This window comes from Vanessa cardui, chromosome 18, assembly GCF_905220365.1.
Source record: "Vanessa cardui chromosome 18, ilVanCard2.1, whole genome shotgun sequence".
Lineage (NCBI taxonomy): Eukaryota > Metazoa > Arthropoda > Insecta > Lepidoptera > Nymphalidae > Vanessa > Vanessa cardui.
In genome coordinates this window covers 734,398-750,115 of record NC_061140.1, presented here as the reverse complement: position 1 = coordinate 750,115, position 15,718 = coordinate 734,398, and the positions used below count along the sequence as shown (strand labels likewise).

Genomic DNA, 15,718 nt, shown 5'->3' with positions numbered 1-15,718 from the left:
AACATGACGAACAGAATATTTTATTTTTCTATCTGCTAAAATTCTGGTATTATGCAAAGTTTCTTAATTAATCTAATTATAATTGTTAAAGACAATACTCAATTTCTGAACACATTCAATTCAACAAATTCAAATATTTATTTTTATATAAACTTGTATTATAAAATTTAATTTCAATCAATTATTTTAAAATAATGTTCAATATTTTGTTCAAATTTAAAACATATACATAATAGTTATACATTCATTATATATAACCCATTTCCCCATTAAGTGAATTATATATGGCAGCACTAAAATGATCAAAATCACTAAATATTAGTTTTTGTCAAAACTGATTAACTTGCATGAATGTAGAACATAGTTCACTATATCGTATTTGCAATAGCAATAATCGAAACCCGTAGTTGTGATTTGTGTATTCATAAATCAATATTAATCCACGACAAAAATGTCACAACCACCTCGAGAAACTATACAAAAACAAATCCAGCAAGATTGGGCAAACAGAGAGTACATTGAAGTAATAACAGGAAGCATTAAGAAAATAACAGATTTTCTTAATTCTTTTGGTAAGTTAGTGAAAGTGGAAGTGAAAGTTATTGATCCTAATCATGATTTGTACAGGAATATTTCTTAAATGTTAATAATAAGTGTGTGTGTAATCAGTTGTTTGGTTATTTATCTTTCATATTTTAATTCTATCAATTAGTCATTTTCATTATATCGAAATGATGTCAGTTCTGTTCTGTGTTTATTTCGAATTTAAAGAAGATAACTTTAAATAAACTAGTAGACTTGCACCTTTGTAGCCCGAAACATTTAAAAATATGGCAATAATTGTATTCATAATAAGATTTAGAAGTTTTAAACATTAGAGTTGCAACTTAAATTGCAGTTTGTTTTTTTTTATTATTATTTTATTTCTATTATATTCTATTAAATTCCATTAAATATATTTTTCAGATATGTCCTGTAGATCTCGCTTGGCTGCATTACACGAAAAACTAGTTTCATTAGAGAGAAAAATTGACTATTTGGAAGCTTGTGTAAGTATAACATTTATTTAGAAGTTAACATGTTAAATTCATATAAGTTTTGAATTATATTTTTATTAGATAGGTAACTTTATTAAATACAGTACTATTATGCACATTAACCAAAGGGTAAATATATATATTTTTTTAAATTAAAAACTAAGGTTGTAGTGACAATAAAGTACATGACAATAAAACATCATGATTACAATAATGAACGATTATGAAATTGATATGTTTGTACTTAATATTAATTTGTTTTTTTTTAGGTCACCAAAGGAGAGACGCTGACATAAACAAAGAAATATTTCTTTTTTATGATATCTTCAAAGCATTTATTTATGTATATTTAAATTTCAAATGCATTCTTTACATATCAATACCTTAATTCACGTTGTATGATTACATTAATCCTTATATTCATTATCTCAAAGTAGATTATAGAATGTACTCAAATATTTGGATTATATTAAGGTATTGATATTATTTGTTGTGCCAACTTTACTGCTAAGTTTTGTTAATGAGTTATTTATGACTTTTGCCAGACATGAAATAAAAAAAAAAATAAGCTCATATTTTTACTGTGCTTGTCATTAAAATATTCTAAGCTTACTTTTTTTATATTGAAATAAGTTTAACTGACATTTGATTTCAATAATCATGTTCAGTCTTTGGTGATTTATTAATGAGATTATCGACTGTTCATAGAGATTCTCTATGATTATAGATGAAAGTGTTCACGAGTATAATATACTTATTGTCTGAAAGTAATGGAGTTATTAGTGTTTTTACTATTGTGAATGATATTTACTCTAGAGCTTTCTCATGTATGAAAGATTAGTGTATACATGTAGTAAAAGAATTTGGTGTGTATGGATTTATACTTTTGAAATTAGCTCTATTTGCACATTAAAATTATGCCTTGCAATATGGCTATTATAAGAAAACTGTCAACAAGTATCATGTAGTATATATATACATCATTTTATTATTTTAAATTTGAGTATTAAATAATTCCATTGTTTAATAAAATTGCTTTAAAACCTTTTTTACTTGTTTTAATTGATGATAAAATATATATGTGAATAACATACAATTTAAAAAAAATCATGTTTTTTTTACTTTTTAATACTAATAACAACTAAAGCATAAGAGGTATGTATATGGTCATATAAACATATAGTATATAACTAAAGTTAATTTTTAAGAAATATATCAAACGATTATATATGTACATCCCATTGTATTTCATAATTGAAAACATTTCATTAATATCTTTCAAAATTATTTCCACTCATGTTGGTGATATAATTTTACTCCAATAAATATTAGTAATTACATTATATTGTTTGAAGTCCTTAGACAGCTTCAAACATAACCGCCACTCCTTGCCCACCCCCACAGCTGGATACAGCGATTCCCCGCTTCGCTTTGATACGACTGAAACAATTTATTTTCGTTACTATAGCCGAGATTAATAGATGTTTGAGCGTCACTCTTAACCGATAATAGGCTATTTGACTGGTTTTTAAAATCCATTTTATATTATTTAGTAGAGGTTAAGCAACCCAGTAAAAGTAGATTTTTTTATTTCTAGTACATATTTGCCGAAAACATCATTAAAAATTCCATATTTAAATAACGCGCGAAAACGCTACTTGGACAATATGGAGCTGCAATGAGGTCGGTGACGTCACTTTCCTGTATTTCAATCTGTGGTACATATAGTAGTAGTATAGCAAAGTGACTTCATCATAAGCCCGGCCTATCAGGAGCGTTTTGTGTCACGTGACAAACGTTTAAAAAAAATGCATTTTTATTTATTGATTTTTAAATAAATTAAGTATTATTTTCAAGTTTTGTTAGTAAATAACCATTTTTAAACTCATAATATACACTGATTACAATAATTCACAATTTATTTTTCGTATTGTCAAATAGCCTCAAACCCAGGCAAGCGCCACTGAATTTTCATGTGATTAATTTGTATTTATAATCCATCTCGATCTTGGTGGTGAAGGAAAACATCGTGAGGAAACCTGCATATTATGTCTTATTTTAACCAAATTCTGCCTCATGTGATTCCACCAACCCGCACTATATGCGTGTATATGGGCGTTTGTGTGGCGTGTGTATTATGTTATCACTGTTATTTATCATACTTAAGATGGTGAACAAGATGAACGGCCATTCTAGCGCCAGTTGCGGCCACAGGGTTGCCGAGCACAAGGGCGCCGCCGTTTACGTTGACTGTGCTATCGTCTATTTTTAACTCCTTAACAGCGGCCAAAACTTGAGCAGCAAATGTCTCATTTATCTGGAAGAAATAAATGTAAATAATGGTATCATTATTTTTACAATATTGTGTGTGTAGGTAGAAATGCACAGATGTCAGTTGAATGCATAAATAATACTAATTAATCCATCATATCGTGCGATGTCGTTGTTAAGAAAGTTTGAATTGATTTCAAAAATATTAATTAATAATCAAATAACTTTTGGCCCAAACCAGAGCTTAAATATTCCAGGCCTACTGCCTTATAAACTAACCACTAAACTAATCACATCCAGCTACTATCATCACATAGTCGCTTACCGCTGTCTGTCCTAATGTACCTATGCTTGGATTTTTAAAATTACGCAACTGATTTTGATGCGGTTTTTTTTTAATAGAAGTGATCCACGGGGAAGGTTTTTGTATATAATATGAATAATATAGTAAAGGAAAAATGATCATTTTAGATGCTTCTAATGTGTTTTCGTAAACAAATTCTGTAGAATATTTAGTATCAGTATTGCACCCGCTAGTATAAATACAAAGTAGTCACCTCAAATAAGTCGACACTGTCAATATCCGTGTCAGTAACTTGTAATAGTTTCTTCACAGCCGGTACAGCCGCCAGTCCAGTCTCAAGGGGGTCGACCCCGACAGCAGCCCAACCCACCACTCTCGCCAGAGGAATCAAGTTGTTACGCTTGACTGTGGCTTCGTTGGCCAGAACGAGAGCTGCAGCTCCGTCTGCAGGCACCTGACACAACATTTCGTCCATGATTACTGTCAGTCGTAATGCCTTTAAGTTTCATTCAATTCCCTTGAGTTGTTGAGTGAAAATAAAGTGATTTTGAATGATATTTTGAGTGTCAGTATTATTAATATCCATACGTCTCAATTTAAACTATATGTGTATTTAAGAATTATTAATTAATAACATTTAAATAAAACTAGTTATAACGGATTTGAATCTCGTATATTAATTATTTTTGGCATCCCGACGAGCACTTTACAGCGTTCGTGGTCACGGGTCAGTCTACCCGTGACCACGAACGCTGTAAAGTGCTCGATCAAATCCGTTATAACTAGTTTTATTTAAATGTGTAATAATCGCGAAAATTTAAGACAACATTAATTGTTAACAGTTTTAAGTTAGAATCATAAAAACAAAAGAATGATTTACCGATGAGTTTAAAGATGTGACGACCACTCCGTCTTCGAGTAACGGCTGTGATTTGGCCATATTATCTAAAGTCATGTTTTCTTCAGGGAGTTCATCCTTGTCTACCAAAATTTCCTTTTTCCTTAACATCACTTTCAAACTGGTAAGTTCGTCGTTAAAATATTTTGATTCTTGACCTAAAATCGACGATTGCAATACAAATTGAGAGACAAGCTTTGGAAATAAATCAATAAGTCTTTTAAATTATTAAAATTTGGGTACATTGTGCAAAAGTGTTGGCCATAAAATGTGTGGAATTCTCAACAGTTAGATACGCCGCTATAGAAATTATATTATTTTAAACAATTGTTTATTTTTAAATGGTATCTTTATATTATTGATATTTGTACTTTTTTATAGGATGTCGCTGCAGTGACTTGTTTGTAATGAGTTATTTATCATCAGCTAAATATTCACCTGCCTTCCACTTCAAATAACTCTTAAGAGCAAAATCATCTGACATCTCTCTACTTATATTGTATTTAACGGCAATATTTTCTGCCATCTTTTCTAAGCTCAGCCCTGTGTAGCTATCTAGAAATTGTTTTTGATGATGATCTTCGAAGTGATATGATGATCCAAGAGTTGTACCAAACCGAACGTTACGAACCAGTATAGGGAGGGAGGACATAAGTTCCGTTCCACCCGTTAGACAGACGTCAGCAGAACCTGTTAAAATCTCCTGTAAAGTAACTACATAATATACAAAAGAGCTATGTATCTATGAGAATATAAAAAAAAACATATTATATGTGGTTATAAACGGTTCGTACGGCCAGGAAAGATTGATCTCGTTAACTTCCTTAGTGATACTCGAAAATCTATTTTTGTTTAATGATGTGATTTCATTTGAGATATATTTTAGCCATAAAAATGATTACATTTTTCTCTACTAAAATGACGTATGCATCCTGATTCATACAAAGATTTAAATAACATATTACCATAGCACCAGTAAGAACAGCTTGTAAACCCGAACCACAAGCCTTATTTACTCCCAATGCTGGCTTGTCAATAGAAACCCCGGCATAAATACCACAGTATCTTGGAGTTTTACCGCCATCGCATTGACTCAGCTGAAATATTAAGTTTTAGCTCATAATAAGACAAAAATATCATAGTAACATATAGATAATATAAATGCACTAACAAAATTCACATTTCCAACAATCGTGCTATCAACTAAGGTTGGATTTAGATTTCCAGAATTTAAAGCATCTTTTGCCGCGGCTGCAAACGCATGTGATGCTGGCAACTCCCGTAGAGAACCGCCATATTTACAAAATGGCGTTCTTTTCGCGCCAACGACAAAAATACCTGAAAATACAAATTATTAGCAAACAGAAGTTGACTTTACTATATAGATGATACCTTTGTACCCACATAATTAAAAATAAATAACTATTTTATTTTAAAATAGTAATTTTATTGATTAATTTAGTGCTAGTATCCGATATTGTAAGTAACGATCAACAGTATATCATTAACAATCATTTCAAACAAATCATAAACAATATAAATGACTACAAGATAAAAAAATTAATCGCCTCAAAGTAATACTAGTAATGCAGTCATTGTGATATTTTAAAACTCACCTTTAGAAGCGAGTGCCATGAAGATACCCAGCGAACTGATAAAGAATGATAAAATATACAGCGGATTTAAAATAACCTCAAAAAAGATATGATCGTTGTCACGAACAGGTTTTAACAAAACAATTTTATCTATAATTGTATAATTTTTTGTGTTTGCTTACGTATTTGTTTATTATCAACAAGCCATTTATGTGATTAGGCTTCGCGATGCTTTGTTACTTTACTCGAAAATTAGGATATTAAAGCATCAATATAATATACGAACTTCGCACGTAAAATATGACTTTGTTTCGTATCTATTCAATTACGGTAGCTTTTATTTTCCATATAACTTAATACTTGTAAGTTGTAATCAATAACAATTTTGTTCTGACATTTGTATGTAATGGTTTATCTGTAAGAGTATGTAAATAAAATGGAATTCAAGGTTATGTTGTTTAAATGTGTGTTAAAACTTTCACGTTTACAATAGTGTTACAAATATATTATGCTAATATAATTACGTGATACCTAACTATAATTACGATAGATTATCGAATTAATTATAATAAAGAATTATTGTTATCGAAAGGAAAGTAAACAGTCTGACGATTTATTTTTGTGTTAAGTATAAATTATTTTTAGGTAATGATTTGCGTCGTGTGTTCCAAATAGTTCGATTTACCTGTACGAGTGTTTCTTTAACAGCATCGGAAAAATAAAGAAAACAAATTCGATCATAACAAATATTTTATTACCAAATATAAAAATAACACATTTTGATATAAAATTTACATTTTTTATTCAATTATATAAATAAATTAAACTGTTTCAATAAGCACCGCGATACCTTGTCCGCCCCCGATACAAGCTGAACCGATACCTCTCTTTAGACCTCTACGTCTGTAAAATAACAATAAAAATATATGAATAATGTCACCATACCTCTATAAATAATTACTTAAAATTAGATACATTTAATTATTGAGGATAACGGAGTAGAATCACCAGATTTGAACCTTATGATATATATACATATGGGTGCTCCTTAATCATATCCAAAACCGATATAAAATATAATTATTGCAATTTTGTTTTTGAAATCAGTAGCTTATTCTATTTCATAGGAATTTTTTTTCCGATATTCTAAATACTTAATCTAATATCGATAACTGAAACTATTCGAAACATATCAAAAAGATCCCATAATTTACATAAATTTTAATTTGGTTACGGAATGGAAGAGCATTTGAATTATACGTCAAACTCAATTCATTCTATTATGTCAACTAACCAGCATAATAATTAAGGAATATATAATAATGTCGTGTTGTTAAACGTAGGTTTCATTTATAATGTAGTTTTAAATATACTATTGGTATCCTTTATTGAGTTATACGATGTTCCTTTCTGTATTAAAAATGCATTAACCTCAGTTCATGCGCCAGATGGGCGGTGATCCTGGCACCAGAAGCGGCCAGCGGATGTCCGAGTGCGATGGCTCCGCCGTTCACGTTCAGCTTGCTCTGGTCCAAGTCCAAGGCTTTGACACATGCAAGAGTCTGGGCTGCGAACGCTTCATTGATCTGTATTCAAAAATAAAATGTCATAAGTACCAAACCTTGTAATAATAACCTTTGTTTGTTGGCAAAAATCTTTTTTTAAAATAATAAATAGAAATTATTTAGCAAAATTACCATATTTTGCCTTCTTCTTTTGAAGACATTTTCAATTTGGCATTAAGGCAAAATATAACATGGCATGTCATATATTTGAGACATTTACAGTTGAAACATTTGGACCGTGGAATAAAATTGGAAGCATTTAATTTTTTTCCTTCTCATCTCGAGTTTTTGTCTCCACTGCCATATCCTTACCATAGGACTTCTTGCAATATTGTTGGCATTCTCGCCACTATTACTGGTGGTTAAAATACTTTTTTATGTTCAAATTTTGGTTTGGAGTTTCTTATTTAAACCCTTATCTTACGATATTATAATATGATAGAAATAAGTTAAAAAATATTACCTCGATTAAATCTAAATCATTAAGAGTCAGCTTAGTAGCGGCGAGTAGACTCTGTATAGCGGGAACCGGCCCGATTCCCATCGTGCTGGGGTCGACACCAACGAAAGACCAACCAATAAGACGGGCCAGTGGGGTGAAATTCTGTTGCTTGACCGCTTCTTCACTTGCCAAGACAAGAGCGCCAGCACCATCGTTCACACCCTTGGAACGAATTTTTTTAAAGAAAAATTTTGAGGAATATATATTAGTTTGTCGAAATAATCATTTTTCAGATGTACAAATATTACTAAACGTGATTTATATTCAAGAATATACTTTAAGAGGTATCGTTTAGGTTCCAACATCCATGTTCAAAAAAAAGGCTACCCATTTCAAGAATTCGGCATATAAACAAAGCAAGTCCATCCCAAAGTTTTTGCGACAGAGATTGAATTTATAGAAAATCACCTATTCGTTAAGTTGCCCCGATTAGGAAGTTCAACTCAATTCAGATAAGATATTCGCAACGTTATCAGCTATTACAAGAATCATTTCTTTACTTTCTTATGATTTTTTTGTCTTAAGTGAAACAAAAAGAAAAGAAACTTTAAGAAAACTTTCGGTTCTCAAAAGTATAGCCATACCGAAGAATTTCCCGCAGTGACGACACCGCCTTTCCTGAATAAAACTGGCAACTTATGGAGTTGCTCGAGTGTTGTATCTGGTCGTGGATGTTCATCTTTATCGAAGATGACTTCTTGCTTCTTCACCTTGACAGGTACTGGTGTTATTTCTGCTTTGAAAACACCACTATCTTGCGCTGCATGAGAATGACAAATTAACTTACATTTGCTTTAGTTAATAGTCAGCCAGTTGAGTAGAAAACGTTAAACTACTCACCAATTTTCCACTTCTTCTGTGATTGTAATGAGAAATCATCAACTTCTCCCCTCTTAATACTGTACTTGTCAGCTAAATTTTCGGCAGTTTGAGGCATCGTGAAATTGCAGTATGTGTCTAGTGAACTGGAAGTGAGAGCATCTTCGAAGTCCACTTTAACACCTAAGGGAACTCCGAAACGAACGTTCCTTACGACGAATGGAACAGCTGACATATTTTCGGTTCCACCAGCGAGTGATACTTGGGCGGCTCCTGTCAGAATATCCTAAAAATGTGAACAATACGAAATAAATTATAAATAATTGTCAGAATCATAGCAGAAATGGCAATATTTACGCTGGGATGTACCTGTGCACTGTTTATAACAGCTTGGAATCCCGAACCACATAATCTATTTACGCCAAGCGCCGGTTTTTCTTGAGGAACACCAGATTTGAGAGCTGCATGTCGCGGAGCAAGACCTCCGTCTGAACTCAAACTCAGCTGTAACAATAATGAAATAATTGATGACCTTTTTTCCATTTGTTTTTTTTTTTTTTAATTCAGACGAGCCAATATTCACTTCCAAAAGTGAGACCAATTCGTTCAGTGTTAATGTATCAACAAACATGGGATCTATGAAGGTAAGTTTCATGCGTCTGTATTGTATTCATATTGAAACAATATCGTGAGATTAGTAATCTAATACATGCAATTTCATCTCTTTTAATTTATTTCATTTTTTTGTGATAGTTTGTTCAGTAGGAATATAAATTACATTAAAATAGAGAAAATGTATTCTCAGTTTAAAGATAAAATATATCGATAACTATCGAAAAAAACATATATTTTTTATAAACTTTTAAAGTCGTAATACGCACCGTGTTGACCAACCCAACGTTTACTGTATCTATGACAGCGGGTGCTACATTACCAGCTTTCAAAGCATCTTTGGCAGTAATCGCTAACAGATCGGCAGGAGAAATATTTCGTAACATGCCTCCCATTTTGCCAAACGGAGTTCGTTTCGCTGCCACGATGTACACACCTGGCAAAATTTATTGGGTTATTAGTATAATCAACACAAATGGGAGCTCACGAATTCTAGCAAAATAAGTTTAAATATTCAGTTTAAAAATGTTATTACATATCGGTTACATAAGTCACATATTATATAGCTCCCATTTATAAAAGTTATAAGTATAATAATTTAAGGCTTTAATCTTAATGGCAATTGTTTGGCTATTATCGTCCCATGATAGTTGAGATGTAATGTCCATTAGATGTTATAAAAATATTTAAAACACTCAATATTAAAAAAACTAACGACGTATGGGGCATTTCGGTAAAATTCATAAATAACATCATACACGATATTGCTCCGTATATAGCAGTAATTTTTAACAAGAGTTTGGACACGGGTTCATTTCCTGACTTGTTAAAATGTAGTAAAGTCTTACCACTTTTTAAGAATGGAAATAGGAGCGATCCCAGTAATTACAGGCCTATTTCAATACTCCCATCTTTAAGTAAAATTTTCGAAAAAAATATTTTAAATCAACTTCTTATCCATTTTGGTACAAATAAAATTTTTCATAGTGAGCAATTTGGTTTTACAAGAGGTCGATCAACAACTGATGCGGGAATTGCGCTTCTCAAGCATATTTACGATGCTTGGGAGAAATCACAGAATGCTATTGGAGTATTCTGTGATTTATCTAAAGCATTTGATTGTGTAGAACACGAGACGCTTCTATATAAGCTCAAATATTACGGCGTTAAAGGTTGGGCTCTTGATCTCATTGCTTCATACTTAAGTCTAAGAATCCAGCAAGTTTTCATTAATGGAATAAAGTCTACTGGATCTACGCTAAAAATGGGTGTTCCACAAGGTTCAATTTTAGGTCCCTTTCTATTCCTAGTATATATAAATGACCTTCCTTTCTTTGTTAAAGGTATTTGTGATATAGTATTGTTTGCTGACGATACTTCACTGATTTTTAAGGTTGACAGGAAAAAAACTGACCATGTCGATGTGAACGGTGCCTTATCACAGATACAAGATTGGTTTAATGTAAATAATTTGGTTTTGAATACTCAAAAAAAAAAAGTGTAATTTTTACCCTACCCAATGTTAGGAAGCAAAATTATAATATATCTTTAAGCGGTGGCCTGCTTGATGTAGCCGATACTACCGTGTTCTTGGGAATAGAATTGGATTCCAGACTTCAGTGGAGTCCCCATTTGTCGTCCCTAACAGGGAGACTCAGCTCCGCAGCATACGCGGTTAGAAAAGTTAGACAACTAACTGATATTGATACCGCTCGTTTAGTTTATTTTGGTTATTTTCACAGTATTATGTCATATGGCATATTACTTTGGGGTAACGCTGCAGACATTGAATCTGTCTTTATTCTACAAAAGAGAGCAATTCGGTTTATTTATAATCTTGGAGCTAGAGACTCTCTTCGGGATGTTTTTAACAGAGTAGGAATACTCACTGTTGCGTCGCAATATATTTACTACAATATCATGTATATTCACAGTAACATTGATAACTTTGATAAAATCAGTGATAATCATTGTATATGCACTACAAGTAAGGATAAGCTTATAACGCCAAGCTTCCGACTCCGCAAAGTCAATAAATCTTTCTTGGGGCAAGGTATCCATTTCTATAATAAAATTCCACAGACATTTTTAACTTTGCCGTCTCGTAAATTTAAATCGTTTATAAAAAATACATTGGTGAAAAAAGCGTATTATTCGATACAAGATTTTGTAGATGATAAAGAAGCGTGGAATTAATACCTGTTGACTTCCAGGCAGGATATATTAATTTAATAATTGTAAAAATTAACTAACATGACTGTATTTTGTTAAATGTTGAAAAAGAGTAACTACTGAGTTTCTTGCCGGTTCTTCTCGGTAGAATCTACTTTCCGAACCGGTGGTAGCTTCACTTAATTGTTAAATGACGATTCAAAAGTGCTTGTAAAAGCTCACTTGAATAAAGTATACTTTGATTTTGATTTTGATTGCATCTGTTGTTACACTGGACCACTCGCCGTTCTAACCGTAATATTGAGTACAAATACTTAGTGCAAGTTCTACCACAAAAAAATATTTGACTGCGTTTATAATGGTGTTTTACACTGCATTTTAATGTATTATATTACGATTCATATTTACATTTTGACACGATGTCCTTAGGTTAAACTCAGCAACCGTGATTAATGTCAATAATTCGCCTCGCTTCGTTTATGATGCCTGCTTAGTTCGCCTTAAACAATGACGAGATAATGCCTCTTAGGCCACCAAGACTCACATACTGGATGAAACGCGGCAGTTTAGCTACGACGATTTTTAGCGGGAGAGTTTGTATTTCCAACATTTCGGCTGACATTATCACCAGTAAAATATAAATGTACAATATGAATATTAAGTAACCTCATTTTTTCTTCCAATATAAATTTATAATGCGATCAGTTTAATATACATTGTACAAATAATAATGTTGGAGTATTTCATACTATTTAAATTAGTTATCGCATGAAAACATAAAAACGAAACTAATTATTTATGTATTCAGTTGATAGTTGTAATTGGAAACGTAAGTTTTGTACTAGGTACATACAAATATAATTTGTTATCATTGATAAAATACATCATACAATAATTTTCAAACTTGTTTCTCTCGGATATGTAATAGCAAATTAATAAATAAATTGAGATTTTATTATGTGTTGACGTCAAGGAGAGACAATGCTACTTTTTATATTTTTCTTATAACCTACAAACCCGTAATACGCGAGCAAAGTTGTGCGTAACAACTAGTTTGATATACATCCATATGCAAAAAAATAGTGATGAGACCTGTACGAATTTTATATATATATTAATTTATCGAAGTTATATAAAAAAATATTTCAACATGAAATATTATCAAGTATGCTTTAATCTAGAAAAAATAATAATTTATAATCTATAGATTTAAAATCATCGTTAAACATTCGATAAGAACTATCGTTAAGGAAACTGAACAGGACATTGTCATTGTGATGTTTTAAAATTAGTGCGAATGTGTTTTTCATTTTAACTGTGGACTGTGGAGTTTGTACCTAATGACACAAAAAAAATAAACAAAAAAAAATAACGACGACTATCTTCTTATCATTATTTATCAACTTTAATTGACTACACACTAACTGCAAAACATTGTCGTAGGTACCTCTACTTTTATTGTGGAATGTGTACTTTTTGTCATTGACGTGATATTTGTGTAATTGGTGACGTATTAGTATCACCCAATTCAAACATACTCATTTATATAAATCATAATAAAAGTAAAGTACCTATAGTACAAATATTTACTTATTCAACTTAAATATAATAAATAAAATTTGGTCAAGGCTACTGTACTATACTAATATTAAAATAAAATATTTCTTGAAAGCATTATTATTTAATAATGTAATTTTCAATATTACTGAAATATATGAGGACAAAACAATTAATTTCGTTTTAAAATCAAGCATTCCACAATTCGCAAGGCATATTCATGTATTTTGTAGTAACTGCTGTGCATACAGCCACTACAGCCAGTAGCCAGTCAAACTCGAACGTAACAGAGGTCAGTGACTCTGTGATTATACATTTCTACAACAATTCCTTAGTATATCTTGATGGGATGAAATTCATTGCTTGAAATTAGTTTTAATACTTGTAACAGTTTTATTTGTAAACATAACCTCACATTATAAATATTTATTTTCGTAAATTGGTAAATATTAAAAACATTAAAGCGACACCTTATAATTAAACAAATATATAATTACTGATATAGAAATTAACTAAACTTTAATTAAGTACGAAATATAGGATTAATTGAAATACCTTTATTTACAGCAACAGCCATCTTTAATATATCACGTAAACAAAATAAATATGAACGACGAACGTAATTGCTAGCCGGCTGCCGACACAACTTAGCGTGTGATCGGTTTGGAGTGCTCGAGGCAAAATTAATGATAAAGCCAGCCCCGCTATATCTAATTTGATTACATGTTTTTAAATATTATTATGCCAGTGCTTGGCATAAAATGCTTTTGAACATTATCTGTTTTTTTTTTTATTTTTATATAAATGGACCACCTCCTAATAAGTGACCAAAATTGCTCACAGACATTGGAGCTGTATAAAATATTAACTACTCAATAAATCCCCTATGTGCTTACAACTTTGGGAGCTAACAGCTAGAAGATTAGGCATTTATAAACATTTTTTATTAATATTTTTCATATTTGCAATAAGTCCAATTCCTTAACGTACATACATATTGTGTTACTGTATCAATTCAGTCCATCGACTATCGGATTATTATGTGGTATTTTATCATAAGATATAAATATTTTAATGGCGAAAACCAATATGATGCCAAATTGTATTAAGTACAACTTATCTAACATTTAATATCTGCGGTGATCGCTAGATTAAAAATATTTTAGTAAAAAGATTAGAAAAAAATATTTGTATTTGATTATTTTCCCGTAAAATTGGACTATAGATAACGAATACACATTTTTGAGCTCCCCTAAACAGCCCGGAGCAGATACCGCAGTTTGTGTGATGGTCGTACATAGTAACTAAATAAAAACTTGTTGATTATATAGAATCTAGAATAGAATAGTATATGAAATCCATTTCTCCAACTAGTTTTTATTTCGTATTTCACTTTGAAAATGTCGATGCAAACTGTTTGTAATATACCCATAATGCCAAGTAATATATCATCTTATCGATTTATCAACATACTAGCTGTCCATCCCGACTTCGTCCGGTTGAAATAAGATTTTATTTGCTTTCAGCATCCTAGCGCCACCTATCGGGTTATTATGATTCGGGATTTAGAAAAAATATGTATAATACTGTTCTAACATTATTCATGTAGGAACACTAAATTATTTAATTTCTAAACATTCTAAACTTTGACCGCTACATTTTTAATGCCTTATCTTTTGATATAAGCACGATAGCTAATTATATAATAAACAGATATAATGTACTAACGTTATCTTCGCGTGAATATTTTATCTTTGAACAATAAGTTTATTCGTTCGTCAAATACATTAGCTCAAATTACACCGACTTAGATAAAACGTATACAAATGTATGTGTTTGTAAATGAGTTGATTTTTTTTACGGATTGTATGAAATATGAATAAAAAACCTATATTATATTATTATTACACACTGCTAAGAAAATGCTTCCTCTCCTATTAAAGAAACGGTTTTAAACTTTTATAATTAAAATATAGATGGATATGGAATAAAATATAATAATTGAAAAAATAATTTTATTACTTTAATCGGGTTTAATACAATCTACATTATTTATTTACATAGATTATATAAAACATTTCGAAATAATACGATATAACAAAATTATCTTATTTTCATTTAATTTTCCTGTAAAAACACAAATAAATATAGTTCATTGCTGTGATGTAAAAATTGCAGCTGACAATGATTTCAATACTATTTTTATATTGATAACAAAAATATATAAAATTTATGAGTTGTTTTTATATTTGAGTATTAACAAATCAACGAGTTTAGTACAAACAATGGCAATACTCATGAAGACAATTGCTTTAAAAACAAAGTATTAAATAATCTCAATGTTTCTTGTTACAATTGTGTAAAAATTCCACAACAGATTTTAGTA

At 30.9% G+C, this 15,718-nt stretch overlaps 3 protein-coding genes across 3 annotated transcripts; 1 reads left to right on the top strand and 2 right to left on the bottom strand.

The window, feature by feature from the left end:
* The first annotated feature begins 286 nt into the window (after positions 1–286).
* Positions 287–2,084, top strand: LOC124537267 (probable protein BRICK1-B). Its single transcript, XM_047114045.1, has 3 exons — positions 287–572; positions 967–1,049; positions 1,307–2,084. Exons 1-3 carry the CDS (start codon positions 452–454, stop codon positions 1,331–1,333), a joined length of 231 nt encoding a protein of 76 aa, XP_046970001.1. The 5' UTR covers positions 287–451; the 3' UTR covers positions 1,334–2,084.
* A 305-nt stretch (positions 2,085–2,389) lies between these two features.
* Positions 2,390–6,339, bottom strand: LOC124537498 (3-ketoacyl-CoA thiolase, mitochondrial-like). Its single transcript, XM_047114367.1, has 8 exons — positions 6,127–6,339; positions 5,682–5,848; positions 5,476–5,607; positions 4,949–5,213; positions 4,493–4,668; positions 3,866–4,066; positions 3,200–3,354; positions 2,390–2,477 (listed from the first exon to the last, which is right to left on the bottom strand). Exons 1-8 carry the CDS (start codon positions 6,143–6,145, stop codon positions 2,396–2,398), a joined length of 1,197 nt encoding a protein of 398 aa, XP_046970323.1. The 5' UTR covers positions 6,146–6,339; the 3' UTR covers positions 2,390–2,395.
* Positions 6,340–6,861: 522 nt separating this feature from the next.
* On the bottom strand, positions 6,862–14,026 carry LOC124537495 (3-ketoacyl-CoA thiolase, mitochondrial-like). Its single transcript, XM_047114363.1, has 8 exons — positions 13,888–14,026; positions 9,873–10,039; positions 9,361–9,495; positions 9,013–9,277; positions 8,757–8,932; positions 8,134–8,334; positions 7,537–7,691; positions 6,862–7,008 (listed from the first exon to the last, which is right to left on the bottom strand). The coding sequence occupies exons 1-8, from the start codon at positions 13,907–13,909 to the stop codon at positions 6,927–6,929; spliced, it is 1,203 nt and encodes a 400-aa protein (XP_046970319.1). The 5' UTR covers positions 13,910–14,026; the 3' UTR covers positions 6,862–6,926.
* Between the last annotated feature and the right edge of the window lie 1,692 nt (positions 14,027–15,718).

Bases quoted from the DNA above. Each gene is read 5' to 3' on its own strand.
- LOC124537495 (XM_047114363.1), bottom strand. From the start codon at position 13,909: ATGGCTGTTGCTGTAAATAAAG. The intron at 8,933-9,012 runs GTGAGTAGTTTA...ATTCTCATGCAG, and splicing joins ACAGAAGAAGTGGAAAATTG to CGCAAGATAGTGGTGTTTTC. The intron at 7,009-7,536 runs GTTAATGCATTT...GTTATTTTACAG, and splicing joins CATCTGGCGCATGAACTGAG to ACGTAGAGGTCTAAAGAGAG.
- LOC124537267 (XM_047114045.1), top strand. From the start codon at position 452: ATGTCACAACCACCTCGAGAAACTATACAAAAACAAATCCAGCAAGAT. The intron at 573-966 runs GTAAGTTAGTGA...TATATTTTTCAG, and splicing joins AGATTTTCTTAATTCTTTTG to ATATGTCCTGTAGATCTCGC. The intron at 1,050-1,306 runs GTAAGTATAACA...GTTTTTTTTTAG, and splicing joins TTGACTATTTGGAAGCTTGT to GTCACCAAAGGAGAGACGCT.
- LOC124537498 (XM_047114367.1), bottom strand. The intron at 5,214-5,475 runs GTAATATGTTAT...GTTACTTTACAG, and splicing joins CTGTTCTTACTGGTGCTATG to GAGATTTTAACAGGTTCTGC. The intron at 4,067-4,492 runs GTAAATCATTCT...ATGTTGTGTCAG, and splicing joins TCACATCTTTAAACTCATCG to GTGCCTGCAGACGGAGCTGC.